Source organism: Thamnophis elegans, chromosome 6, assembly GCF_009769535.1.
Source record: "Thamnophis elegans isolate rThaEle1 chromosome 6, rThaEle1.pri, whole genome shotgun sequence".
Classification (NCBI taxonomy): Eukaryota; Metazoa; Chordata; class Lepidosauria; order Squamata; family Colubridae; genus Thamnophis; species Thamnophis elegans.
The window spans coordinates 51539554-51567097 of NC_045546.1; the positions used below are offsets into that span (position 1 = coordinate 51539554).

General features: G+C 39.6%; 1 protein-coding gene across 1 annotated transcript; it reads left to right on the forward strand.

Annotated features, from left to right (window-relative positions):
- The first annotated feature begins 5204 nt into the window (after positions 1 to 5204).
- LOC116510319 (interferon alpha/beta receptor 1-like) lies at positions 5205 to 26837 on the forward strand. Its single transcript, XM_032219816.1, has 11 exons — positions 5205 to 5430; positions 10617 to 10740; positions 11260 to 11432; positions 13157 to 13308; positions 16518 to 16656; positions 17322 to 17442; positions 17786 to 17985; positions 19092 to 19240; positions 23777 to 23921; positions 25153 to 25295; positions 25985 to 26837. The coding sequence occupies exons 1-11, from the start codon at positions 5367 to 5369 to the stop codon at positions 26219 to 26221; spliced, it is 1647 nt and encodes a 548-aa protein (XP_032075707.1). The 5' UTR covers positions 5205 to 5366; the 3' UTR covers positions 26222 to 26837.
- The last annotated feature ends 707 nt before the right edge of the window (positions 26838 to 27544 follow it).

Genomic DNA, 27544 nt, shown 5'->3' on the forward strand with positions numbered 1-27544 from the left:
ATTACTAAGGAGTTGGTTGCTATATAATCAACTCTGCCTTTATTTGAGTTCTATTTGCCCCATCAGTTTCTAACAGCCCACCCTTCAGTTTCTCCCCAAAATAATGCATTGTCTTTGAGAAACATATTGTCAAGTCCTCAATGTTTTGATTCAAGAAAATTTCTCAAAAAGGCATAAGTTTTAAGCATCAGCTATATTTGCTTAGTAAGAACTGATGGCCAAATTTGCCCCAAATTTATTCATGCCTCAGCATGCCAGATCTCCAATTATGCAATCTGGGACAGGAATTTATTTTGATAAAAGCGGATCCTCTCATGCAAAGAGAGACCCTCAGGTATCATCTTGCATTATCTTTTATAGTTAACACATCAAAGGACAATACAAAAAGAAAGTTGACAGGACAAACACACCCCCATCTTTACATAGGAAATCAGTTACATGAAGTCAAACATGGTACCTATTTACACCCGATAATCCTAAACATTTTCATTCAAATTAGCTTCAAGGAACTTGTAGGTGTAGAATTTAGGATGTTAATGAGGAAAAATATCATAAGGTAACTTAGAATCCACAGAGAAACAAAACAGATATCAATCAACACTAAATAATTCTCTATCTTATCAGAAGACAACTACAGGCATCCTTTTAAGACAATACACTACTATCCTATCCTCACCTGAAGAGCAAAGATAGTTTATCTTGCAGTTCAGGAATGTTACAAAGTACCAATCAATCCATCTGCAGTAATAGGTAAAAAGCTTTCTACATTCCAGCCTGCAATGTTTGATAAACTATTAATATTACGTTTAAAAGAGAAAAAAATCAAATTAAAATACAAGAAAATCCACTATGTGAAAATCCTGAATTGGCTATCACCAACAGAAAGGACATCTCACATAAATTATATAGATTTGAACAAAATGCTAAGATACAAAGATTTAACTCTGGGAGATTTAAAAGGGAGATTTAAAAACAATTGAAGAATTGGCAGATCAGAACATGAAAGTTGTCTGGCTAACTTACCTCCAAATCAAAACTAAATACAATAAAGATACTAAATTATGTGACATCGAAACAGAACCACATGAATTGGATAAAATTATTCAAAGCTCAGATAGAAAGATGATAGGGAGAATATATAAATTTCTTCTGAAGTATAAAATGGAAGAGGAAATTGTAAAAGAACAAATGATAAAATGGGCGCAGAACTTTGGCTATAATATTGAATTAGACAAATGGGAAATGTTTTGGGGAACAAACTTAGAATGGTAACCTGAAATTCTTTATTAGGAATAATGTCTACAAAATAAAAAAAGAAATCCAGTATTTAATACTACATATAATTATGGCGGCAAGGATTGCCTTTGCCCAGAAATGGAAAAACAAATTAATTCCAAGCAAAGATGAAATAATAAGAAAGGTTATGGATTGTGCTAAAATGGACAAACTAACTAAAGAAATCCAGGGAAAAGAAGAATCAGAATTCTACCAGATATGGGATAAATGGTATATGTGGATGGAGGAAAGAAACAAGAATCAATGAAGGAATATAACAAAACTAAAAAAAATTATAGTTATGAGTAAAATAAGAGGGTTACGAATGGTGAAATCCAAATGAAATACAATAGAAATAATATAAGGTGAGCGGTATCGATTGATAATTGCTATTAGAAAGAACAGGAAGCTCCTGTTCATATTGTATTGTGTAAATGTGGTGTGTATCTAAGTTTTGTGTGTGTGTGTATTTTACATGTTCATTAATAAAAAAAATTAAAAAAATACAAGAAAATTCATGCTACTTATCAAGTACAACAAAATTACAAAGTCCATGATTTGTGTGGCCTTCAGAACTGCCAATAGAGTTGGATTATTTGCTGTTGTAGCATTATTGGTGCAGCTGCTGGACTTTTGGGTCTCAGCCATTCAAGTAGATTCTGAATCTCTGGAGTGTCGTGTGCGTTGGCAGGTTCTCTGCAGAAAATTTCTTTTCTAATCTAAGTTGTTTATCAGCTATTGTTCTCAGCTGCCAAGCTAAAGATTGCATCAGTTGGCACCAGGGTTGGTATTCTCTTACCTTCCCTATCAATTCGCAAATCGCTACTTGCCTCACTCAGATGTGCCATGTCTGTCTGCACATGCGCTCAGTGTTCCATGCATGCACTTTGGCTAAAAAAATGGGCCTAACTGAGATGCCATAGAGCCAGGGCAGGTGGGCAGGACCACCTGCTATTTACACTACCAGTTCAGGCAAACCGGTCCGAACCAGCAGAATACCATCTCTGGTTGGCACCAGATGAAAGATCCTTATTTACTGAGAACAGGATTATTTAAAAAGAGGAATTAACAGCTTTCCCCCCCAACAACCATCTCCAGCTAGTACCATAGAAACATGTCCCAATTAGTCTTCTTAACTAAGATGGGGATGAACAGCAGGTGAGTTTTTGCATATAGAGCAGCAGTTACTATTTGTCAACATTTGATCAATGCTTTACAGACACTCCAGGCAGCAAGAGATGGCAAGAAATAGGGAGAAGTCCTGCCACCCTTCTTATCAGTAAATGAGTAGTATGAATGGGGCTGATTTAATTATATCTGTGACTTAGGATTTAGCATTTAGAAGTATTCTATTTGCTCCTAATGGTTCGAGAAAGTTAGGAATTTATAAAAGTATAATACTAAAACTGTCTACATCAGGGGTGTCAAACTCAAGGCCCACTGGCTGAATTTAAACTTGCATAAATCTTCTCAAAACCGGCCTGGAAACAGGAAAAGACCAGTCTGCAGTGCCTGTGCCAGTGAAAATGGAGCTCGGAGGGGTGCGTGCAGGCCCCTCTGCACCCCACTTTCAGACATGACAGCCTCCTCAGCCCTCTGCTAGTGAAAATGGAGATCAGGAAGGACCGCCGCTCCCACTTCTGTTTTCACTAGCAGTGGGCTATCCAAACAAACTAAAAACAAAACAAAACAGAGAAGTGTTTTCCCTTTTGTATTTGAGCATGCAAGAAGGGACAGGAAAGGGGAAAGGGAAAGAGGAAAGAAAAGGAAAAGATGGGAAGAGAGCAAGGAAGAAAAAATAAGGAAAGAGGGGAAGGAAGAAGAAGGGAGAAGGAAGAGGGGAAGAAAAAGAAGGAAGGAAGGAAGGAAGGAAGGAAGGAAGTGTTGGAAGAAATGTCCATTGGGTTCAGTTCCAAGTGGGGAAAAAGATACTGGAGACATGGAGGCTGCTTGGAAAGATGGTTTAATGGTAGACAGCAGGGGTGGATTCCTGCCAGTTCTAACCTCTTCTATAGAAGAGGTTCCACAAATCTACAGTGCCATTTAGAACCGGTTCCAGTTCCCTCCCTCCACCTGGCCGCACATCATCAAGATGAAGAGTGAGAGGAGGAATTCTGGGAGTTGAAGTCCACAAGTCTTAAAGCTGTCAAGTTTGAACACCCCTGGGGTTTTTTTCCTAAAGTTTAGGGGTGCAAGGGTCTTATAACTTGACAGCTTTAAGACTCGCGTGCTTCAAGTGCCAGAGTTTCTGAGCCAATATTTTGGTTGCTAAGCAAGAGCGTTGTTAAGTGAGTTTCACAGTTTACAAGTTGGCCATGCCCACCCAGTCATATGACTGCCAAGCCACTCCCACTCGGTCACATGGCTGGCAAGCCACTCCCACAAAGCAGGCCACACTAACAGAAGAGGTTCTAAATTTTTTTGAAACCCACCACTGGTGGACAGGATCGCATGGCTTGAGCTCCTGAACAGAAAAGGGGGGGTCACATGCTTCCAGATGTTGGGTGCAGAAGAAAAGAGGGCAAGATGCTGAAAGTTCCTGGTTTTATGCCCTCTCTGGCCTTTGATTTTGATCTTGTATTCTGACTGGTTGTCAGACTCCCATGGGGCCATGCAGGGGCAACTCTGTGGGCTGTCTTGAGTCCATGTTTGGTTGAGCATTGCTTCTTCCCAGGTGCCCTGTGGTGAGATGGGTAAAGGGCTAATATTATCATGGCTTAATCCCATCACCCTGGAGCGGAGGGGGATCTTTGCTATGTAGAATAGATTGGCCCAGTTTTTTTTAATGGCCCATTGACAAAGGTGGGGGCTTTTAAGAGTGACTCTGCTTCCTGCCTAAAACATGTTTCTCCATTCCTGATCCAGGGAAATATAATATTCTTCCTTTTCAATATTTCCCAGGATATTTCATTTTTCTAGGAGAGGGGGGGGGGTTAACTTCCTACGGAAGGAAGGAAGGAAGGAAGGAAGGTGATTATAGTGAGAGTGAGGGAGGATCTCAGGGAAGTCTAGGCCACCACAGATGCTTCTGACAAGAGTCCTGTGTCACACACCCCTTGGCCACCCGCCCCCCACGCCCCGGCCCTCTAAGGTCAAACACAACCCTGATGTTGCTCTCAATAAAATTGAGTTTGAGTTAGATTGATGGAATATTTGAGGTTCAAATGAATTGTGGGCTCCTTGTACTCTCTCAGCTTGGTGGTTTTCTTGCAGACATTTCATTACCAAACTAGGTAACATCCTCAGTGCTAGCTTTGAGAGAGCACCAAAGACCCCACAAAAACTGGATTTTTAAACATTCAAACATCTAATATATTTGTTTGAAACATGTATTTTATTTTATCTGGCCCATTCCATTTTGACACCTGCTCTAATAAAAGAGGGTCTAAGTATATTGCCAGCTTTTCCCATCTCAGAAAGAGTAAGAGGTTTACATTCTATTTCCTACCATTGTTTTCAAAGATCGGCCTTTAACTTAACAGGGTTAAAAGAAACCTTTTATTCAGAAAAACACTTATGAGGCTGAGAAATACTAGTCAGACTGTCTTCCAATCCAGTGCAGTCCATTCCTTAGATTTATATTGTTGGAAGCGGCAGTGTTTCTAAGAGAGATAGATATACAACGATAATCCAATGTTATTGCATTAAGAAAGTGTGTTTCTCTCATTTGCATCTGTTCAGATGAGTACCTCTTTTGAATTTCCAAAGCGGCCAGAGAATTTTAGCTCATTTTTTTTTTTTTTTTTGCTCTGTCAAGGCACAGCCTAACGTTCAGCTGAATGTTCTTTTACGTTCCTGTCAAACGCGCAATGCTTTTATCTATCCTTCCGCCACAGAAAAGGGAAAATGCTAGGGAAAATCAATAAGAAAAGCGTGCTCCTCGCCGTGCTCCTCTGTACTTTCTATCGTCTATATGTGAATAAAGGCTTCCTTGCGAGGGTGCTGCAGCGGCAGATCTTCGCGGTTCCAGCCCGTCTGGTCATGTGACGTGACGGTTCTGGGCAAGGCCACAGAACAAGCAGCCCGAGGTTATCGGCGCTAGTCAATGGCTTCTCGCATCGCTTCGGAACGGCTCTTAGGTGGGACGAGGCATGGAAGGGGCGCGCCTATGGCTTGTGGTGGCAGCCGTGCTGGGAATGGGGTCGAAGAGCATGGGTAAGTTCGTTCATATCTCTCTCTCGGGCATGAGCCACGGGCAGAGAAAGATACCGTGAGAAAAATGTGACAGCGTTTCCGCTTTATTGGAGACAACAGTCTCATCTCTTGGAATAAGAGGAGGGACATTACGGAGCGAGAGGGGTCGTTCCCTTGCCCAGCCTTTGAGAAACACGGGTTGACGAGCCAGCGCACCGAAGAACTGAATTGAACTAAGCGTCTTTTGAAAAGAAAAAAAAAAAAAAAAAAAGGGGGGGGTCAAAAAGTTGAAGGACATGAAGTAATAATGGCCCTTTTCAACCGTGGCCCCCTTTGCCCCTAATCTCACTGTGGTAAGAGAAAGTAACAGCCTCCCCATGAGTAAACCACCCATCCCATCGGAGTATCAGCACTTGTTAAGTGTAGAGGCTGATCTGAAGAAGGAGCAAGTGCAGGGGGGCAGGATTGAAGCAGAAGGTTGAGGGAGGCAGCAGATCCCAGAGGAGGATGAAGAGGAGGCTTCATAGAAAGCAGGTAACCCTTATCAGCGCACTATAAACAAATCCCCCCACCCCTTTTGTGCAACCTGGCTGGGACTGAGTTCCTTGTCCTAGCAGAGAAAAAGGCTGGTCCTTCGTGTTGGAAAGTCTAGAGCAGGGTGTCCAACTTTGGCAATTTTAAGAGTTGTGAACTTCAGCTTCCAGAATTTCCCAGCTGGCTATGCTCAAAGTGCTGCTGCCAGATCAGTGTATCTCCTTGGGGAGACCTCTCATTTTGAACATTATTTTAAATTTTAGTTTGGACTGCTGAGGCTCCAAGTCTGTTTCTGTTTTCAATCCCTGCTCTTCAAAGTTTTAAGACAAGAAGAAGAATAAACGTCAATGGATTCTCTTTATCTTTGGAGACTCCAGTGTTTGCTTTCTTTTGCTCTCTCTCTACCTCCATACAAATAGTTCTCCACTTACAACCATTCATTTAGTGGCAGATCAAAGTTACAAACAGCACTTGCAACCATTGCTGCATCCCCATAGTCACGTGATCAAAATTCAGATGCTTGCAACCCAATCTAGATCGCGGCAGTGTCCAAGTCTGTTGGAGATCATCTTTAGCAATCTTCTGACAAGCAGTGGGGAAGCTTAGATTCATTAACAACCATGTTATTAACTTAATAACTGCAGTGATTCTCTTACCAACTGTGGCAAGAAAGGTTGTAAATTGGGGCAAAACTCACTTAATTGTCTTGCTTAGCAACTGACATCTGGGGCTCAATTGTGGTCATAAATTGAGGACTAACTGTATCTACAAAGTTTTTTGCCACACTGACCATCTTTCAAGGAGACAGACAGTTCCAAAATCCTGGTGCTCAACTGATTTCAAAAGTTAGGGTGACCAAGACTGTTTTTTAGGTTGAGGATTTTTCATCATGGTTCCATCATATTCTTTAGTAGAAAAAACTTCCTATAATAACATAAATGATCTTCATTGTCTATTATGATCTTGATATTTAGGGGCAGTATAGTTGTAAGTTAGTTTGTTCAAAATACTCAGCTGATTGGTCACAGTGGGCTCTTAAGACTTGGTCCTGACTTGTACAAATTGATGTATCCTTAGTCATAAGATGAAGGCTTTTCCCTTGCAGGCCTTCTCCAGGAAGGAATTTTTCCAGAAAGAATATTATTTTATTTATTTATTTCTCACCTTCGTTGTTTTTTATAAATAACTCAAGTGAAGAACATGCTTAATACTCCGTCTTTGTCCTATTTTCCCTGCAACGACTAAGAGGAAGTAATTGGCTCAAAATCACACGAACCTCATGAAAAGGTAGGACTAGAACTCACAGTCACCTGGTTTCAAGCCTGATGCCTTAACCACTAGACAATCTCTTGAGGGTGGCAACACATCACGTGGTCTTATAGTTGTTTCTATCCCATTGTAAAGGCAACTTCTGTCCATATTTTGCAGTTGCACATCAAAAATAGAATTCTGTGACTTAACACAAACTCTGTTGCAGTTTTCCTGTAGTACTTCATTTGGCTATGGTTCAGCCTAAAAATGCTTCAAGGATCTGCTTAACTTGTGACTTCCTTTTCAACAAACATTATGATCTTGCTATTGCTACATTTCATGTTTCTTGTGTTAGTGATAAGTTAGCATTAATGAGAATAGCTAAATTAAGAATGTAATGCAAATGTGTATATTCTGGATGACATTCAGAGCAGCATGATGCTACTTTGAGAGAATAAATGCACTGAAGTGAATATTCAGGGTTTTTTTCTATAATTTTTTTCTATTGTTTGTACCCCTGTGTACTGACTGCATAGGTTCCTCATAGTCCCCTGGATTGGAGTTGCATAATAGTTAAATAAATAAATCAGTCATCCTTGGCTTATTGCTTTCTCTCTACTTTGCCCTCACTGTTTTCATCAGTGGCTGGAATTTCCCATCACATGTAAAAAAAATCAGAAAATCATCAACAGGAAATAGCTTAGTGAGTTATAGATACAAAGCCATCATTGGTGATTTTTGAATTATTATTATATACAGGTAGTCCTTGAGGTACGATTTAATGGAGGCTGTACCATTACGATTGTAAACAAAAACTCATAAAATGAGTCAGACTGATTTTTTTAATTTTTACCCCATTTGTTAAATGAATCAATGAATCAACTGGGGTAGTAGAAAAGATGAGAATGATAAAAAAATAATACTATAGTGACATAACATGGGAAAATAGATATAGATCACTACTGTGAGAATTAGGCATTCAACAGAGTGGTGGCACAAGGGAAAAATCTATCCCTGTTTTGGCATATAATATCAACATCCTGAGGGAAGGAGTTGAAATAATTTATATTGTGAGGGATTTGTAGATACTTTCTTAGTCTTCTTTCTGACCCGCACAATATATAGGTCTTCAATGGCAGGAAAGCTGGTTGCAATTGTTCTCTCTGCAGTTCTATCTGTTAGAGTCTGTACCTGTCCTATTTAGTTGCTGTACTGAACCAGACAATTATCAAAGTATAAATGACACTCAATAATTCCTCTGTAGAACTATCAAAAACTCCTGGGGCAGTCTGAATTTCCTAAGTTGACAAAGGAAGAACATTCTTACTTGTGTCTTTTTAAAGATGGTTCAAACGTTAGGTATCTTTCAAATTCTGGCAGATTATAGAACCCAAGAATGCTTCTATTTTTGATACTGTGCAGTCAAATATAGTACGTGGTGGTCTTCCTAAAATCCATACAGTTTTAATCATCAGCTCCAGATGATTCCAGCTGTACCACAGGACCAATTGTTCAACTTCCTGTCTATATGCAGATTCATCTTCAGCTCAAATGAGACCAATGATTGTTGTATCATCTGCAAACTTCAATACTTTAACAGAGAGATCTTTTGGGATGGAGTCATTGGTGTAGAGAAAGAAGAGCAGTGGAGAGCCTGTTCCACATAGCTTGCAGAACACCTGTGTTAATCAACCAGGTGCTCAATGTGATTTTCCCTAGCTTCACCTTTGTATCTGTCAATAAGCTAGAAACCTAAAAGTATGGACAGGTACAGTTAGCTGAATCAGTTTGCAGTGAAAAATTTCTGGAATGATAATATTAAATGCTAAGCTGAAGTCTATGAAAAAGACTCATGAATAGATCCGTAGGGATTCAAGATATTGCAAGATGTCATGCAGTTTTACAGTATCATCTGCCAATCTACTGGTATTTGTTCAGTCTGCAGACTGCAAGGGATCTAACAGTTGTTCCATAATGATTTTCAGGCGGGGTCAACACTAACCTATCAAAGGTCTTGATAACTACAGAGCAACCAGTTTATAGTCATTCATCTCCTTGATGGAGGATTTCTTGGGAACTGGAATGATAGTAGAGCGTTTCAAACAAGAAGGGACATATCACATCTCCAGTGATCTATAATAGATGCGGGTGAAGATGGGGCCAGTTTTTCAGCACAACTTTTCAAGCAAGAATGAGTTACTCGGTCAGGGTCTGGGGCTTTTCCAATCTTTTGTCTATGAAATAGATCTCACACATCTTTTTCTAAGATCACCAGAGGTATGGCCTAGAGCAGCGCCCCCCAACCTTTTTGGCACCAAGCACTGGTTCCGTGGAGAGATGTCTTTCCACGGACCAAAGGGGATGTGGTTTCACGTGCTGCCTGCATCCTGTGGATGGGGCTTTGCTTATTTGTATGGCCCAGTTTCTGGTATGCTGTGGCCCGGTGCTGGTCCATAGACTGGGGTTTGGGGACCCCTGGCCTACAGGGTTGGAGATAGGTGTAGGAGACTTGGCTACTTTGGGTGAATCTGAGGTGGGAAAGATAACAATAGTTGACAATTATCTCCTCTCAAATATATATGTAGATTCAAGCACTTTGTAACTGACAGCTGGCAATTTTGTCAATGCACAGATTTTCTGCTCCAAGACTTTTTGTTATGAACTGAGGAGCAAATAACATGGGTTTTGTTATTTGTTAACTAACATAATTAGTTTGTATTTTAATCTGATTTATATTCTTTTTTTTAAAGTGAGGTTTGAGATTTATTAGCTTTTAACATTCCTAAATTTTCCTAAGCTGGAGGCTAGTTCCTGATAAGAAAAGTTTGTTAGTACAAATTGGGGTTTGGCTTATCTCTTGTGAACTCTAAACAACCTTTCTCCTTACAATTTATTCCCCTTGACCTCATTTTAATAAACATGTATGCTATTATCCCGTCCAATCAACTTTTCTCTTTCAGATTTCTTTGTTATCTTAACTATAAAAGGGGATGTAAGCTAAAGATCTGGGTTCCCTCTTTAAATGAGGAATCCCTTTTGTTTGAATATTCTGATAAATTGTAATAAAATGATCTTCCTGTCTCAGTTTGTCTCATTGGAAAATATGCACACCAAGGCATGTGAAAAAGCCATATTTTGTCATCAGAACCCACTGTCCCAATAACTACTATGACCACCACCACTGATTTATACCATAATCTTTCAGTTTCATTTTTCAGATTTTGATACTTTGTGATCTTCTCCAATTCTTTGTCTTGTATTCTACTATCCCCTAGTATTTATCCACATTTTCTTCTTTTCAACCAATTATATCTGGTGTGTTACGAGCAAAGATCTTTATCAGTCTGTATTCAGAAAACCCATAATATTTTAACCTGCACATTTTTGGCTTTTACTATGTTTCTTTTCTAAAATATTCATAGGTTTAATATGTCTGGAACACCCACAAAATGTTACCATCAGTGTTATTAATGCAAATATTACACTGAAATGGGACTGGGATAATCCATGTGGCCTCAATGTAACATTTTCAGTACAATACCACACGTAAGTATACATTTTATCCTGTTTTGCAACACTTTTGAACAGAATTCTATTTTGTTAAATTAGGCAAATGTAGCACATAAAGTGTATGTTATTTTAAAGCAGGAATAGAGAGATGCACAGCCACTGTTTTGGCCTTCTGAAAGGGCCTAAAGACCTGGCTCTGCCAATGCCCTGCGGCCCTAATAGGGGTATGGAGTATTTAATGGATTAAGAGAAGCCCTCACCTCCTCCCCATCTTGCTCCTTTGCTCTCTATATTTGTTAATTGTAATTCAAACTTAATCTTACTATTTATTGTGCTAATATTTTATACTGGCATTTTATTAAATAATTGTATGCTACCTAGAATCTCTGTTGATCATATGGGTAGCATATAAGTTTAATGAATAAATAAAACTTTTGGGGCCAACATAAATGTAAATAACATTCTTTCTTTTGTTTTTTCATGAATGGCTGGTTCTCAGCATTTTGTTTGAAAATGTGTCCAAGACCATTTGCTTTCTTTTTGCAATTATTCCAGACACTCTGCAATCTGGGCAGCTGTTCCTCAATGTCAGAATATAATTGTCACAGAATGTGATCTCTCATCAACAATTCAAGATTATTATTCATCTTATAATGTGGCTATAAGAGTGAATACTCTGAAAAATCACTCTCCTTATGCCTTTTTAGAATTTACTCCTTATGTAAAAGGTATGAATCTTTGCCTTGTTTACTCACATTAGAAAACAAAGTTGGTAATTAAATATGCATCTTTATTTTACTTGTCTCAACAAGCAACAACAGGATCTTAATGATTTTGCTTGAATTTAGAAGCTGTCATGTCAGACCTCATTAGTAGTTGGAGAAGAGGGCAGACATGACTTCCCTCCTCATGACAGAGTGCCAGTAAGAAAATAGATTTTATTGTGTGAAGGTTCAAATCATTCTGGAAAAGTGAAGTTTTGTAATGTTTCCGATAAAAGAATTTTCTAATATGTGTTGGGCCCTCACATAATAAAATGTGCTTTCTTACAAGCATTTGAAACATTCTCTTTCCTTTTGTTTCTGGTTAAAACACAGAGAAATCTTCTAAAAAATTAAGGCAATAGCAATTCTTTTTTGCACTGTTATCAGAGAAACCAAATGGTTTCTGTGGGTTATTAGGAGTAGAGCTTAGTTGAAATCATGTGTACCACTGCCTTTCTATTGCTACATGATGATTGGACTTAAAGTTGCCATATCAGGGGTCTCTATTTGGTCTCTATTATAAAATAATTTTCCATTTAATAAAGAAGCTTGTCTTTTCTTCTTGTTCCACCATTATACAGTAGAACTTTGGAATTTTTAGGAGATGCTTTGAGGATGAAAACTTTATCTTTCTTGGGAAGACAGTGAAGGGAACAGTGGAGATTATACTTTTTTCTTTGGTAGCTCATTATCCCCCATTTATATGTTTATCAGACAGCTTACTTTTGGACTTTCTCCTACCCATTTCTTATCCTTTTACTACTGGTGGCAGCCCTTCTCTTTTTACTAACTCATTATCTCTTAAGGCTAGAAAACTCACTCTTTCCAACTTACAATTTTTCAATTATTTTACATTAGCCACCTTCCTTTCATGCCAGATTCTCTTTCTCTTTGATATACAGACATTTCCCAAGAGCTGTGTGATTATCTCTTAAATCTTTCATTTAAAAAATTATAAATGTCACAAAAGAAGCAGAGTATGGACAATATTCAACTCGATTAGATAGGCAGATTAATATGGGAGGAGGCAATTCCACACATAACCTAGTTCAGAGCTATATAGGGCCTTAAAGATAATTGACAGCACTTGCAAACCAATCAGCAACCAATGCAGCTCCTGAAATTATGTGATTACCAAAGGATATTGTATTGTAGGAATGATCTTGGGCAGGAGTGTCAAACATGGCATCATGGTGGAGTCACGTGATGTATTGTGACCCCCCCCCTTTGCTAAACCAGGTATGGGCGTGGCCAGCACGTGACGCATCTGGCTTGCAGGATGCGAGTTTGACAGCCCTGTTCTTGGGAGAAAGGGCAAAGAGATTACAGCCAAGGGAATGGTTAGTTAAGAGGCAGGTATATGGTTGTCCTGGTGATCATTAATTCCTGGCCTGTTCTAGGGAATGGAAGTTGTAGACGCCCAACATCAGTTTGGGGAATTCTACTGCAACCTTCGTAGATGGGCTGAGAATACTGATAGGGATGGGGAGGAATGGGACACAGTAGTAAGTCCAATGCCCCTTTAGGCCTAAGCACAAACAAGTTAATAGATTTTAAGACATAATGTATCTTGATGGATGACAATAGCTATCCCACTCTCTTCTATCCCAGGACTATGGTTTAGTACAATTTATAAATACTTCAGGGTGAGTACTATTAATTTTTTCTGCTGATATTTTCATCTATAGCTAAAGTGGGTCCTCCAGGAGTTTGGTTTGAAACAATATATGGAGATGTAAAAATCAATATTTTGCATCCTGAGGCAGATCAACAAAAAATGTGGAAGCAAGACTCATTAGAATATCAGTTAACTATCTGGAAAAATGGAACCCATTCTGAGGTAACATGTTTATTTCTTATATGATTAATATTTCCTCAGATATTTGTGTGTGTATGTGTAGAAACCATTATGACAGAAGTATACATGAAATGGGTTTCTACATTTCTTTCAGAAATAAAATTTTTTCTAAAGTGTACTTAATTACTTGTTCAAAAGTTGTCTTGAATTCTGGGGCATTTTTAGTATATAAAAATAAGAGCAAATCTTACTCCCTTCTAGGATTAATGATGTAAGACTTTGGTAATGAGACTTTGGTAATGAAATGTCTGCAAGAAAGCCATCAACCTCAGTGAGCACCAAGGATCCCAGAATAGCTTTTTATTTTAATATACAAATGTGGAGTTTCAATAGAGCTACATAATTGTACTTGACAACTTTCTTAAGTTACCTATGAGAATTAGATCTGAAATTACTCAAATATTCAGCATGTATACTTCCTCCTTGATTCTTTCCTAGCCAAATCTACCAGCTGGCGGCATAAAGTTTGTAACCATGCAGAAGTTCATGGCTTCTGTGGTCAGCATGAATCTATCCCAAATCATTGGTGGCATAATATAAATTATTATTATTATTTTAATTTTTAAAATTTTTATTTCTCATATATACATTCACAATTATATGATCTCATAGCTGTTATTAATAATATGTATTTGTAACAATTTTTCTCCCCTACAGTTGACAATATATCAATATATTAGAGTTGCACATTAGATCAGTTTTTCCCTCCTCAGGCCCAGTTGATCAGGTAGAGGACATTAACTTCAGTCTGTTACCATGGACAGATCACTCTATGGTTTTCCAAATGTTGGTGCATATTCCACTGGGGAGATAGAGTCTCACCCAGACAACTGCTAGACCCGACGGGAATCCAGAGATATTGTGGGTATCTAGTGGATTGTTCAATCAAAGCCCTAATTGCCATTTAGAATGGGTAGATGGCATCACCCTAATGTGATCTCAATCTTTGTCCCAATCCTGGGGCACATCTTCGTTTATTGAGGAGCTTTGGGAGATGACGGAAAAGGCTCCGGGGGTGATGTTAGAGGAGGATGTGGAATGAGTCTGATCAAATATGGATAAAACTTCATATTAGGGATTACCTGGTGGCAATAAGGGTGTCTGAACATCAGTGTTTCTTCACTCTTATTTAATCTGTAGATAGCTGTCTAGTATTCCTGTTTAGAGTGACCCATGCCCTACTGGACAGGAACAGACCACAGGACAATCTGCAGGGTTGTTGGAAGAAATATTCTGGCTGTCTACCAGATAAAGTTTCTCAGATCCACTATGGCTTAGACTCCAACTGGGCAAGTCCAGCCAAGTTTCAAGAGACTCAGTCTTGTGGAATGATCTGGGATGAGTTTTAACCAATAAGACTGCTTGGATCTGCATAACTTCATAAATATTTGAGTTTTCATTAATTTGATGCACTCAAATCTATATCATTTTGCTATATAAAGAAAAACAATTGGTTGTCTTTACCCATAGTCAAAGTTCCTTCCCAATTCATATTTTTATTGAAGAGCAGAAAGATGTTGGAGTGGAAGAGTGAAAATTAGTTCTGTGCTGTGTTTTCTGTTCAGAATTCCCCAGTCTCCTCTCTCCATACGGTTGATTTTTCCACAAGGGAAAAGTACACAATATGTATATCACTTTTGCCCTGCAGTGGCAGACGGCATTTTGATATGCATAATAGTAAACACTTCTGAATTGGGGTAGCTACTCTGCTTTGAACAATATGGGAATTTTACTTGGGAGCTAGATTAAATATTAACTGCTCTCAACAGTTCCAAAACACTCCCTTTCAATCTCACAATTCAAGAAAGGTAACTAGTGACATCCCTAGGAAGAGACCTGAGTGTCATTAACTTGCCAACTGATAAAGGAAGATGCACAGTAGTCCTAAACACAAATGACTACAAAGTCAAGGTGAATAGTTTACTAAAGGATACTGCTAAGTATGAGGCTTCGGAGAGAGATCCTTCCAGCATTTATAAGTTTATGGGTTGCCTGCAACAACTATTGAAGGACAGTGACATTGACAAGTCATAATACGCCTGCCTTTGCCCTGGGGAAATTGCTCCATGCATATATGGATCCCCAAAAATCCAGAAAGAAGGAACTCCACTCAGGCCAATTGTCAACGGCATCAGCTCAGACACATACAACATTGCAAAACATCTAGCCACCTTATTAGCTCCTCTGGTTGGTAACATCACCCATCACACCAATAACTCATAGGACATAGTCAGCAATGTTCAGAAACTAAAATGAATCCTGATGAAACAATGGTTTCTTATGATATCACTTTTCACCTGCATCCCAACAGCTGAAGTAATCACAGGGGTAAGGAAACTAGTATAAGACAACACATTAGGTAACAGAACCAACCTTAGCACAGACTGCATATGTAATATGCTGGACCACCATTCTATTTCAAATACAACAAAGATTTTTTGCACAGAGAAAAGCACTACTGTTGTCTCCCATTCTGGCCAAAGTCTACATGGAAAAAGTAGAATCAAAGGACTATTCCTTCTTTCACAGGAATTCCACCCACCCATTGGTATAGATACATGGAGGATACCTGGGTCAAAGTTAAAACATAGGAAATGGAACCCTTCATCCAGCACATCAATATGTGGAAAACAACATTAAGTTCACACCAGGAGATGTTAAGGGACATAGCCTGGCCTTCCTGGCTGTGCAGTGCATATAGGAAACCCACACACAGAGATTAGTATTTATCTTTTGACTCCCACCATTCATTGGAGCACATACTGGCAGTAATCTAAACCTTATATCACCGGGCTGAAAGTCTGCCCACAAACAAAGAGAGAAAATAAAATAAAAACATATCAAGGAATCACTCAAAATTATAAATTATCCCACTGTGTTTTCGTCAAATCCACAAAAAGATGCAGTAGGAACATCTTCACTTCAGACAGAAAAGGAAGAACAACAAAGAGAACAGCATTGTCATTCTATATGCATTTGGGGAGGGTTGAAGCTATTTTTTTGAATTTGATTTTTCTACACCAGTATTTTTCAAGTTTGGCAACTTTAAGATATCAACTTACTCATGTTAAGCCAATAAAATATTTTATTTTAACTTTCTGCAACAAGAATTGTCAACGTTGTAGTATTGTAATAATAATAATGCAATTATTACAATAATAATAACTAACAATAAATTCAATTGTCTCTAGGAAAAAACACAATCGATTTTCCCAGGTGAAATCATTTATGATCTTAAACCAGAAACTACTTACTGTTTGAAAGTTAAAGCAGATACAGGTCATCACTTTTCTTTTTACAGTCCCGTGCATTGTATACAGACTTCTAAAGGTATGTATTTCTATGTGTTCATTTAAGCATAGAAATCTCTTGAAACCTGCTTTTTTGAAAAAAACATAGCATTTTATTTACTATTATATGGCGTTTAGAATCATGTTTTCTTCCCTCTAGTCTACTGTAATCAAGATATGGGAAAGGAGTTAGACTGACTATCTTACCTTTATCCCTATCTACCAATCTTTCTTGCAGATTTCTCTAATACAACTATCAAAGTGGATACCTTAAGGAGTTTCTTTTAAGGCCTGACAAAGGGACAGGGACAGTTGGTAACTGGTATATTTTATTGAGCCAAGAAAGTAGAAACTCAGCAGCTCTCTAGTAATGTATTTAATAGGAGCTAGATGGCTATTGAAGAGTGTATACTATTTATCTGTTTTCTTCTCAAAAACTAGTGAACAAGTTTAATAAAGCCTAAATCTAGCAAAAATGTCAAATTCTGAAAAGTGAACGGCTCCCTTTGTTTTCTGCAAGATTGTAGAAATCTGATGGGAATACGGATTTGCTGGTATTGGAGAACTGCCTTTAATATGGTTTACTGTAATGTAAGATGCCAACATAACTCTTTCTTTGTCTTTAATTGTGCTAGATATGTGTATTTAGCTCTCCATTCTTGCTATTTAAAAAAAAAAACTTTCAATTTTTTTTTCTCCTTTTAGTTTGGATTGGACCACCTCGTCCTGAAAATCTTCAAATTAATAGCGTGAATATGAAACATCTCTTATATTGGGATAATATAGATTATCATGGAAATGTGAACTTCATAGTACAACGTCTTTAGTAAGAATCCTTATTATGTATTTCTTATTTTCATATTGCATCTCATTTCTACTATTTGTATTGTTTTGAAACTTCACGTATGTGTGCGTGCTGAAATATTTGAAGATTAGTAGGGGGGTACATACATACATGCGCTGCTGTAAGAATAATGACAGTGAAGTGACATCATTTGTGGGGCCGAAGGATGTTTAATTGATAACAGACATTATCTACACATATGACAGTTTAACATATTCCATTGTTTATTGTCCTGCCAAAGCCAAAGAGAGAATGATTGAACTACTTTTTGGTTAGAGTTGGAATATAATGTATATTGCATTCAATTAACTTTTTATTCCTATAGTGGATACAAAGCCCATCATTCTCTTGATATTTCAAAGGACTGGAAAAATGTACCTCAATGTGAAAATATCCGAACTAAATTTTGTAATCTCCCATCTTACATTGGCCCCAATGGAATTTACTATCTCCGTGTGCAGGCAATACATAATCATAACAAGTCACCTTGGTCTAAAACCTTAGAATTTAAACCTATGGAACAAAGTAAGTTTCACTATTTATATCTATTCTCTTGTTGCTTATGAATAATACAGAAATACTTAATATTGTTCATCAAAATGTCTATAGTGCAGGTTGTAAGTAATGTATGTGTTTGTGTATGCATACAGAAACAATTCTTGAAAGCTTACTGTAAAGCACAAAATAGCTTTATATAATAGCAGGTTTTTTTTTAAAGAGTTTTTAAAAAAAACAAGTGCAAACTCTCCTTAATGAATATGCAGAATGGACAGCCTATGGCCATAAATAACTTATTTGAGCTCCTCCTAGTAAGCACAGTAAATGAGTATGACATTTCCTGACTACTTAAAAGAAAAAAAAATGTAGTTGGATGGTTAGGTTGCTTACAGACCCTGAAGTGCCCATTCCCTTAAAAGCCCTCAGAGAAAATGATTGAATCATAATTTTCATTTGGGAAGGAAAATTATATTGTCCCTTAAACTCTACCTAGCAGCTCAATTCAGTGGTGGGTTCTGGATCCCGTCGCAACTGATATGCTGCGACGGCAAGGGTCCACCATGTGCACGCACGCTGCACACACATGTACACCACCGCCCTGCGAAGCTCCAGCTACTTGGTGGAGCATTCGCAGGTGCCGTACGCTGCATGCGCAAATGGTAGGGTCAAATACCAGTAAGGAGAGCAGGTGGGCGGGTGGGCCCTCCGCAGTACCATACCGGAACGGTACCTGCTGCTCCCACCAGGCACTGGTACGCTTGTACTGGGGCGTACCGGCCATAACTCGCCACTGGCTCAATTGGACACAAAGACCAGGCAGAACAATAAGACGAATGAATACCAATCTGCTCCAGTTTGAAAATGGTTTCTTAATTGCCTGTAATATCAGAATCCCTCTGAAGTGAATGGAAATGTGGTAGTAGCATTTCATTATGAATTGCTCCTGCAAATCTTCAGTTATACTCAAAAGGATGTAATTAGAATTATACAACTATCCTACAGGCAGAGACTGTTTAAAAAGTGTATTTTTTTAAAAAAAAATTGAAATATAAATTTTGTTTTAGTTTTAGAGTTTAGAGTTTTAGCTTCCAAAGGCATGTTAAAGGTGTAATAAATATAAAATTATTTTAAAGCTGAAATGGGCCCACCAAATGTTTCAGTCAATGCCAGTGAGGATTCAATTAATGTTTTCATCGCGTCTCCTGGAGAGTCTGAAAACAATCCAATGAGTGATATATATGACCTGACTTACAATGTTTGGTACTGGACTTCATCCATCAAGGTAACATTTTTATTGTTCAAGAGCAAATACACATTTGTATCAAAGGCTTTTATCTCAAACCTTCTAAAAATCTATAAAATATTTGATAATTTTGCTGCTTTCGCAGTCCAACTAGACCACTTGGAAGATGATGAAGAAATTACTGGCATGTCACTATGGCAAAATACAGCTTTTATCTTCCACTTGAATTATTTCAACATTGAGCCTAATAAAATAATAATTTGTGCATGTAAGTGTACCATGTCCTCCTGACTCATTCTTAGAGATTTTATAGTTCATGTCTGCAAAACATTCTGTCATTGGAATACACTTCAAAATATTTTATGGATTTTGTTTTGGAAGATAGTTACACATTAAAATTACAAGTTGTTAAGGACATGCCAACAGTGCAATGCATTCACCCATGCTTTTTCCAGACAACATTTCCACTAAAAAACTGACTAACCACAGGGCTGGTGTGGACAGAACTTAGCTGTTGAAGTTGTTGGAGCAGCCACCGCTGCCGCCGCTGTCCTCACCGCCACCATCACTGGCCACTTCACCACCTCGCAATTTATCATCTGCTGCGATTTTGACATCTGGCTGTTACACTTACATATTGTCCTTAACACCGACCATTGCTATGATGGACATAAGCTTCCCGCTACTCCCTTGAACACTGTTGGCTGTCCCCTCCGTAGACATGTCATCTCCTCGTTCCATCTCCCCATGATGTCATCCCGTTTGGTTGATGCCACACTCTCCTCTATGTTATACTGTGACAGAACTTTACTCCCTTCAGGAATGCCCCCTTTCCCGGGGATGGCCTTCTTGCCTATCAAGACGCTTCCTTAATGACAGATCTTGGGATCCTGAGAGGTGGCATGCGAAGAAGAGACTTCTTAGGGGTTTCTTACAGGGGTTTTTTAATCAAATTTTAAGGGGGGGCGGGGGGTTGTTTGGATGGCTCAGACAGGCTTGGGGGGAGTCTGCCAGGGCAAAGGCCAGAGCTAACTAATGGGCACGTGTCTGGAGTGCTGGGAAGGGTTGGGATTCCGGGGGAGACATTAAGCCACTCCATTGGGGGGTTTACCATCTCTACTGTTTGTGGGAGAGGCAGATATGGTGGGGGCTGAGGGCCAAATTATGTTCGGGGGATGCAGGTTCGCTGTTTAAGAGCGATCGCGTGTTACGACCCTCATCGCCCTTCTCGTGCTCGGGATTACAGGACTCTGGTCTCTGGCTGGTGTCGCTTAATGCCAGGTCCGTGGTACAGGCTCCCCTCATTTACGACCTCATACAAGAGGGTAGAGCGGAACTGGCATGCATTACGGAGACCTGGTTGGGCCATGAGGGCGGTGTTCCCCTTAGTGAATTATGCCCACCAGCTTCCGGGCGTTTCACCAGCCAAGAGCCCAGGGCAGGGGCGGGGGTGGTGGTGGCAGTGGTTATTAGGGAAAGTCTCAGACCTCAGGGGGTCACTGTGCTCAGATAGGCGGGTGTGAGTCCCTTTTTATGAAATGGGGCCTTGGAGTCCAGGTGGGCCTTTTTGTTACATACCTATCTCCCTGCTACGTTTCATCGGCCCTGCCAGAGCTGCTGGATATGTTAGCCGGATTGGCGGTTGATATCCCCAGGCTGATGATCCTTGGGGATTTCAATCTGCCTTCCATTGGCAAGACATCCAAGTCAACTGGGGAGTTCATGGCTTCCATGACGGCTATCAACCTAACTCAGTTAGTTCAAGACCCCACCCATAAGAGGGGACACACGCTCAACCTGATTTTTGTCTTTGGGCAGTGGATAAACGATCTAGATTTACGGGCTATTTCTATCCAACCCTTGTCATGGTCGGATCATTTCCTCATCAGGCTTGACTTCCATACCCCTCACTGACTAGATGGTTCCACCCTAGGCGCCTGATGGACCCTGAAAGGTTCCTGATGGAGCTTGGGACTTTTCCTGAATCGCTTGCTCACAACTCAACCGAAGCCCTAGTGGAAGCCTGGGATAGGGCAGCCACTGGGGCCTTGGATCGTGTTGTGCCTTTGTGGCCTGTGACCCGGTGTCGATCCCGGGTAGCTTCCCTGGTTTACCGAGGAGCTCTGGGAGATGAAACGCTGGAAAAGACGCCTAGAGCATGGTTGGAGGGTCAGCCGGTCCAAATCTGATCGAACACTAGTAAGAATTCATATTAAATCCTACTTAGTGGCAATAAAAGTGGTGAAACAGCAACATTTTTCCGCTCTCATCTGCAGCTGGGCAGATAACTGCCCAGCTGTCCTGTTTAGGGTGACCCATTCCTTACTTAACCAAGGAACTGGGAAAGACCCCTTGCAGGGTAGGGCTGAATAATTTGTTCAGTATTTGCGGGATAAAATCGCTCAGATCCAGACAGGCTTGGACTCTGGGTAGATTCGGGTGAGTCAATGGGGATGAATCTTGTGGAGACTATCTGGGATGAGTTTGACCCTGTGACCAAGGGCATGGACAGAATTATGGGGAGACTCAGTGTTGCCACTTGTGTGCTGGACCCATGTCCCTCTTGGTTAGTTTCGGCTTCCCAGGAGGTGACACAAGGCTGGCTATAGGCGATTACCAATGCTTCATTGAGAGCGGGGTTCTTTCCCACGGAGGCGTTGGTGAGGCCCCTCCTTAAGAAGCCTTCCCGGGACCCAGCTTCTTTAGCCAACTATCGTCCGGTCTCCAACCTTCACTTTGTAGCAAAGGTTGTCGAGAGTGTGGTAGCATGTCAAGTTCCCCAGTACCTGGATGAAGCTGCCTACCTCGATCCATTTCAGTTGGGTTTCAGGCCCGAGTACAGCATGGAGACGGCATTGGTCACGTTGGTTGATGATCTCTGGCAGGCCCGGGACAGGGGCTGCTCCTCTGTCCTGATCCTATTAGACCTCTCGGCAGCTTTTGATACCATTGACCATGGTATCCTACTGCGATGACTCAGAGGGTTGGGAGTAGGGGCACCATTTTACGGTGGTTCTCCTCCTACCTGTCGGATCGGTCGCAGTTCATGTTGACTGGAGGACAGGGATCGACCCCATGGTGCATCACTTGTGGGGTGCCCCAGGGGTCGGTTCTCTCACCCTTCCTGTTCAACATATATATGAAACCACTGGGCGAGATCATCCATGGTTTTGGGGTACGGTATCAATACGCTGATGATACCCACTTTTCATCTGTACCCCAAGCCACCCAAACGATGCCCTCAATGTGATGTCCTGATGCCTGGAGGCTGTGCGGATCTGGATGGGGAGGAACAGGCTCAAGCTCAATCCCTCCAAGACTGAGTGGCTGTGGTTTCCGTAGTCCCGATTTGTGCATCTTGTTCCATCTTTGATGATAGGGGGATAAATTTTAGTGCCCTCAGAGAGGGCCCGCAATCTAGGAGTCCTTCTGGATACGCGGCTTAGTTTAGAAGAACACCTGACGGCCGTGACCAGGGGGCCCTTTTACCAGGTTCACCTGCTACGTCAGTTGCGCCCCTTCCTGGATTGGGATGCTCTGTGCACAGTGACTCATGCCCTCATCCTTTCTCGCCTGAACTACTGCAATGCTCTCTACATGGGGCTGCCCTTGAAAAGCACCCGGAGGCTTCAGCTGGTCCGGAATGTGGCCACGCAGGTTATCATGGGGGTACCTAGGTGCTCCTATTTTACACTCCTTTTAAGCGGCCTGCGCTGGTTGCCGGTTGTTTTCCGGGTGCGATTCAAGGTACTAATTATTACCTTTAAAGCACTCCATGGCTTAGGCCCAGGGTATCTGCGAGACCACCTACTGCCACCAGTAGCCTCCCACTGCCCAGTGCAATCCCACAGAGTTGGCCTCCTCAGGGTGCCATCAGCCAGACAATGTCAGCTAGCGACCCCCAGGGGGAGAGCCTTCTCTGTGGGAGCGCTTTCCCTCTGGAATGAGCTGCCCCCGGAGCTTTGTATAATCCCCAACCTCCAGTCCTTCCGACGCGCCCTAAAAGTTGGCTTTTCCAGCAAGCCAGGCTGGCCTGAACAGAATAAAATAAATAATTAATTTCATTGTTAATTTTAATCTAATTTTTAAAATTGTATTGTTAATATTAATTGGGTTTGTTTTTGGATACTTTATTTAATTTCCTTTTTAACTTTTGTAATATGTGTTTTTTTTAATGTTGTACACCGCCCTGAATCCTTTGGGAGAAGGGCGGCATATAAATCCAATAAAACAAACAAACAAACAAACAGTAGTTTTCAAACACACACACAGCCACAAAAACGTGGCTGGTTTTAAAAGCTACTGTATTTGTGCTTCTGTATTTTCTCCACATATTTTCAAATAATTTTCATACTTGTACTCATGTACAAGTATGGTTAATGTATCTTTTAAAAAATGAATCCTTAAACCTTAATGTATCTTTTTTTAAAATGAATCCTTAAATAATATAGTACAATTTTGCCTTTTCAATTCAATATTTTCAAGTGGAAAATATAACTTTGTCATCTGTGCTTTCTTCAGTTATTGGTCTGGTTTATCCATGTATGTATACCCCCTTCCATGTTTTTTTTGCAGAAGGAACTCAGACGTAAACCATCACAGTTTACAATCTCAAATCTGATCTCCTCAACATTATATTGTTTAAAAGTGCAAGCATTTTCCGAATTATATAATAAAAGTAGTGCTTTTAGCAATGTAACTTGCATAAAAACAGCCAAAGGTAAGTTAACATTGATTTGGAATATCTTATATCTCTGCTCGCATTTTTAGTATTTATATTGTGCCTGTTGGTATATTAGGGTTTCAAAGTGTAAAATTACATTCATAAATTTTAAAAGAACTGCAACTTCAAAATATTTAGAGACTTGAAAGCAGATTTTTTAACAATATAACTGTGACTCTTTGGAATGGTTTTGAGAAAGATTGAAAAGGATTGTATTTCATAATATGGCAGATTCAATAAGAAGCTATTTTCAATCTTATGTTAAATGCATATTTATTAGAAAGCATATCATCATCATTTTATTTGAAGCTTTTATTGAGACAAAATTGTACTCTCAGAGCCCATGTACATTTGGATGTCCTTAGTTTTGCATAAAATTAATTTGTTAGTCTGGGAAATAAATAATTCTGGGAAAGATTGAAGGTAACTTTTTTGAATTTGTCATAAATTTGAATGGTGGTTAAAAAAATTGACTGTAATTGAGAACTACCTGTATTTTATCAGACTTCTTTGGAGTTGTGTCTGGCCCCTTTGTTAGTGATATTTCAGAAGGAATTGAAAATTTAATTCTGGTGAGCTTTCAGACTTGGAACTGCCTTTGTTTCTTATATATGTTTTTCAAGCTACTTTATATTGTGTTGGGAAGATGGATAATATTTTACTGTATGGCTTGTTTAGTTCGAAAGCATGTAAAAAAAATACATATGTGCGAGGGGAACCTTTACCTTTACCTTACATTGACCAAAGTCTGGTAGTATGAGTGCAATAAAAAGATGTGAGTAGCTAAATACTGCTGCTGGTAAGCTTGCTATATATAAAATTACATTTACATACATAAAAATATAATGTAAACCCTTCCTCTATTCTACATGATGAATGCTTGCTATGTGAGTTATTTTCATGTGGATGAGACTCTGCTGACTTCTACTGACAGAGGGGAAGTAATTCAATTGAGTTTCTTGGATCAGTTGCTCCTGAGAGCAAGAAGGCTAAAATGCTAAATTGGGTACAATGGAGGTATATTAGGGAAGATTTTAGGACTCTGTATCCAAACTACAATGAGCAAAAACAGAAGAGAAAAAAACTTTTAAGTTTGTATGTAGACAAATATATAATTCTGTCCTGCGTGATACAAGCCATCAAGTCTATTAATGAGAAGAAATCCACTTTGCTTTCTTGTGCAACCCAGTTTCATTTCATTTAGCTTGAGTCTCTTTTTGTTTTATAGGAGAATCTTCACATCTCATCCCATTTATTTCTCTTGGCGTGTTTTTTATAATATGTGTCTTCATTGTTATTTTCTGTGCTTGGAGAAATATAAACTATGTATTCTTCCCAAAATGTAAACCTCCAAGGGTCATAGACATAGAGGTATTTATCAACAATTTAACATATTTAAAGTAAATAACATTAAAATAATTGTGGAAAAGTAGACTAGAAGTATCACCTATATTCATGTGGAAAGTTTTAAAATTCTGTTGGAGTGGGCACATACAGATCTCTGTGAGAATGATGTTTTATAGGGGGAAGATACAACAACGATTCATTTGAGGTTATAATCAGCTACTCACGAGTACCCCATTCTTTTTTCAAGTACAAATTAAGTATTAAACTGAAATGGCAATTGTGAACCTAGATCCCTTCTCTCTTTGTCATACAGCAGAAGCCATTCTAGTGGGTACTGTAGCAGTCTGTATTTCATGTCTCTTCACTTTATTGATCGTTGATATTGATGTTTATTTTATACTGCTGACTAAGTGAAGACGGCAAACTATAGAGTTCCATGAATTCACATGGCTTTAGACTCTTCAGTTTTTTAGTCCTACTCGTGTTCAACGAGGCTGGTCCGGCTAATGCTCAAGAATTAATAATCTTTTCAGAATTTAAGCATTACTTTTAAACTTCAGTGAGTTAGCTTAATTCTATCTCTATACAACTTTTAGTAGTGCCTTGTATAATAAATAGCTTCAGCAAAATTTTATGATACTGTAATAGTTATTATTAAATCATTTAAAATTTTGTTTACATTTTTCTTATCACTTTATTTTGTCCCACTGCAGACCTTTGGAGAAAAGGATTTGAACATATTGTATTTCCCAACTGCAGAAGAGCAAACAGACAAATGTATGGTCATAAATTCCAGTGTTGCTCTTCCATGTACAGTTAACCTGGATGATGTCAGATTCGATAGAGAGTTGGAACAGATCAGTCAAGACTCAGGAAACTATTTTATTGATGACATTATCATTTCTGGAGATAACGACTCCCGTCAATCCTCAGAACTAATAACAGTATAATGCAAGATAATGCAAGCTGGAAACAAGATGAGGAAAGCATCATAATGAGGAAAACTTGCTAATTATAGAAATAATCTATATTACCATTAGTCTATAAAGAACAAAGACCTATGCCTAAAAGTGGGCCACAAGCTGCCTTTGCGGCCATGATTTTGAGCTTTGGGGCCTGCTGCTGGAAGAGCCACAAATTTGTTTTCTCTTCTTAAAATGCTATAGGAAAAAATGACTTTATATGACTGGTGCTGAAATCATATTCCTGTGTTTATGTATACATACAAAAAACACACCTGGGCATTTCATTTTTACAGTATTAATTGTAGTGGATTCTAAGTGACTGATTGTAGGCTGAGCCAGCCTATAGGAGTTTTCTAAAGTATTTAAAGAAAAAGTCTACTCATCGTTTTAAAAGGAAGGAAAGAAGGAAAGAAGAGTGTCTGTGTGTACCAAATATATGCAGTGGTTATGTTTTCCTTGTGCTGTATGATCACAGTACTGTGTGGGACTGCCGTGGAATAAGCCTTGCTACAAAGCTCAAAGTCTATTGAGCAGTAATACCCTGATGTATGCCAGTGAGACTTGGACTGTATATAGGAGGCAGACTAGGCAATTGAACCTCTTCCAAACAACCTTTGTAGAATTCCAAGGATCCTGTTGCAGGAGAAGGTGCCAGGCACAGAAATCCTCTCCAGAGCAGGTGTGCCATCAGTTCACACCCTGCTGATGAAAGCCCAGACACCCTGGGCAGGCCATGTTGCAAGGATTCCAGACCATCGCATCCCTAAACAGCTCCTCTATGGTGGGCTGTCTCAAGGAAAGCAATCACATGGGGGACAATGGAAGCAATACAAAGACATGTTGAAAGCCTCCTTCAAGTCCCTGGATATCAACACCACCTCCTGGGAAACCCTGGCACAAGATCGATCAACATGGCACACGCTGATCCACCAAGGCTGCCAGACATCTGAGGACAGAAGAACAACCATAACACAGGAGAAGTGAGCACTCCGCAAAGCAGCCAGAGCTGCAAATGCTGTAACAATGGTGTCCACATGTCTGCCTGACATGTGGCAGAACATTCTATACCCATATAGGCCTTACCAGCCACCTGCGGACACATCATGGACAGCCCACAACCTGTTAGATGTCAAGCTCCTCTTCAAACACGGTGGATGAACATCATCATCATCATGATCACAATATTTGTACTTTCCTTGTTCATTCATTAAGCAAGATCATTCTCTGACACAAAGCAGTTCATCAGGGTAAACTTGTAACAAGTGTTAACAGCAGATTTAAAACTTTATAATCTGTATGAGTTACAGG